Source organism: Engraulis encrasicolus, chromosome 18 (genome assembly GCF_034702125.1).
Source record: "Engraulis encrasicolus isolate BLACKSEA-1 chromosome 18, IST_EnEncr_1.0, whole genome shotgun sequence".
NCBI lineage: Eukaryota > Metazoa > Chordata > Actinopteri > Clupeiformes > Engraulidae > Engraulis > Engraulis encrasicolus.
Window position 1 is genome coordinate 45,615,192 of NC_085874.1, and position 2,500 is coordinate 45,617,691.

A 2,500-nucleotide genomic window follows, 5' to 3' on the forward strand; every position below is an offset into this window, starting at 1 on the left:
ATGCGACCTGAGCGGCGGAAGTCATTATTAAATAAAATTTTCTCTGTGGAGGGAAGGCGAGTAAAGCTACCAGAGCGAATTCGCCAGGAGCAAAGCGAACTGAGCGACCAGAGCGAATTTTGACGATTAAACTCAAGCGCAATCTTAAGCGAATTCGCTATGACGCGGTTCGGCGAAAACCAATCGGAACGTTCATATCGACGAATGTCCCAGGCTGTCAAGACAGAGCCGTTATTATGTGATTAGCTGAATCAAACATGTCAGTGCCGCGTCTAGAGCGATTAAAGCGAATTCATTGTGAAACTTCTTCAACCACCCCAGCTACCTGGGTCGCGTAGGTAGCACCTGGTGTACATGAGGCAAAAGGCAGTAACTACATATTTCGTCCAAATTGACTTTAGATTTGAAATGGAATTCATAGCAGCTCCTTTATTATATGACAAAGCCTTCCGGTCCAAATATATCCCTTTGTAGAGATACTGCCATTTCAAATTTGCAGTAACTAACTACAATATCCAACCTGATACCAAGCCTTTTCTCAGTTTCTACGTCTGCGTAGTTACTGTGCTTTGCCTTTGTTGGACAGTATGGTGACAACATCTTGGTTTTACCACTTATTTATAAATACTTAACAGTTAATTTAAAGGATAATTTCTGCCAATTTCGATATGCTGTTTATTGCTCAGCCTACCCGCAGCAGTTCAAATGCACCTTGCACAGTTGTGCAAGCCAGCCCACACAGATGCACAGGCACATACACAGACCACCTATCTCCTGTGGCCAGCCCCAGTAATCGACCTCTTGTTAGCACCACCCAGTGTCTGCCTTCTGATGGATGGGGGGGAGCAGCAGCAGCAGCAGAATTGACCAGCTTCCTACCGCCCATCTTTTATTACTGAGAGAGAGAGAGAGAGAGAGAGAGAGAGAGAGAGAGAGAGAGAGGGGGATGGAAACAGAGAAAGAGCGAGAGAGAATAAGAGAAAGAAAGCAAAGATATTATAAAACAGAGAGAGAGAAAGCAAAGAGATATTTAAAAAGAGAGCAAGAGAAAGAGAGAGAGAGAGAGAGAGAGAGAGTGAGAGATGGAGACAGAGAGAGAAAGAATAAGAGAAAGAAGTCAAAGATATTTAAGAAGATGGAGAGAGAAAGCAAAGAGATATTAAAAAGAGGGAGAGAGAGAGAGGCATGGAGGCTTCATATGCGATGGTGAGGGATCCTTCATGGTGCTGTCAGGGTGGCGAGCCGCCTGATCACACTGCAGAGGAAGTGGTCCATCATTTATCTGGCTTGATGTTAGAGCTGGGCAATATGACGATATATATCGTTATCATGATATAAAAATGTATATCGTGACCTTTCTCCTGTATCGTATTAGAATTACTGAAAACGTATGTAATTATGCTACATCGTGATATATATCGTTATCGTGATATAAAATAATCCATATCGTGATATAGTTTTTTTTCCTTATCGCCCAGCCCTAGTTGATGTGTAGAGTAGTAAGTAGTAAGGTAGAGGAACTTTATTGATCCCCGGGGGGAAATGAAGGAAAGGGTGTTGCTTCCAATCCCTGGAGCAGCGTTGGGTGAGGTGCCTTTCTCAAGGGCACTTCAGCCATGGATGGAGGTGTAGGATTCGAACCTGAAACCCTCTGATCTTAAGACCACCTCCCTAAGCTAGGGATACACCGATACACACTTTTTCACTTCCGATCCGATCCCGATATCTAATTTTGGATATCTGCCGATACCGATACTACTCAGATCCAATCCCGAAACCACATATATGCATGGGTTTCAACTTGAGGTAGGCCCAAGTAGACTATTTGGTCAGCAAAGGAAGTCAGAAGAACAAGAAACCAATTAATAAGTAAAAAGTAACGAGTAAAAAAACTAACAATCCCATCCTGAAAACTAATATGCAAGTGTTATGATTTCAAATTAACATTACACCTGGCTATTGAGAAAATTCCGATACCTTGGGAAAATTCCCATCAGATCTCTGAATTATGTTGATATATGAACCCGATACCGATACACAGATACGGATATCCCATCCCTACCCTAAGTATTAAGCCACGGCTGCCCAGAGGAAATCTCCATCGTACTGGCAAGGAAGGAAAAGTGCTCCATCACCCCCCGAGGGTGTAATCCAGTCCTCCTCTACACATAAACATAGAAAACGTAAAAACATAAAACTGAGCACTGCATTTGCAATGTTTTCTCTCTCACTGATGTATGAATGGAAGATGTTGAGCCATAACACCCCCCCCCCCTCTCTCTCTCTCTCTCTCTCTCTCTCTCTCTCTCTCTCTCTCTCTCTCTCTTTCTCTCTCAACATCCCTCTCTTTCCTAGACATCATGGTGGGGATGGGCTACTCGAGGGAAGAGATTCTGGAGTCTCTGACGCGCATGAAGTACGACGAGATCACCGCCACCTACCTGCTGCTGGGCAGAAAATCCACAGAGGTCAGAAACGCACACACACGCACACACACACA

At 43.9% G+C, this 2,500-nt stretch overlaps 1 protein-coding gene across 3 annotated transcripts in view; it reads left to right on the forward strand.

Moving 5' to 3' along the window:
* mark3b (MAP/microtubule affinity-regulating kinase 3b) overlaps positions 1-2,500 on the forward strand; it is a 131,407-nt gene that overhangs the window by 92,090 nt on the left and 36,817 nt on the right. For all 3 annotated transcript variants that reach the window (XM_063223690.1, XM_063223691.1, XM_063223692.1), the window contains exon 11: positions 2,356-2,468. In XM_063223690.1, coding sequence (XP_063079760.1) covers positions 2,356-2,468 — 113 coding nt within the window. The remainder of the gene's footprint in view (positions 1-2,355; positions 2,469-2,500) is intronic.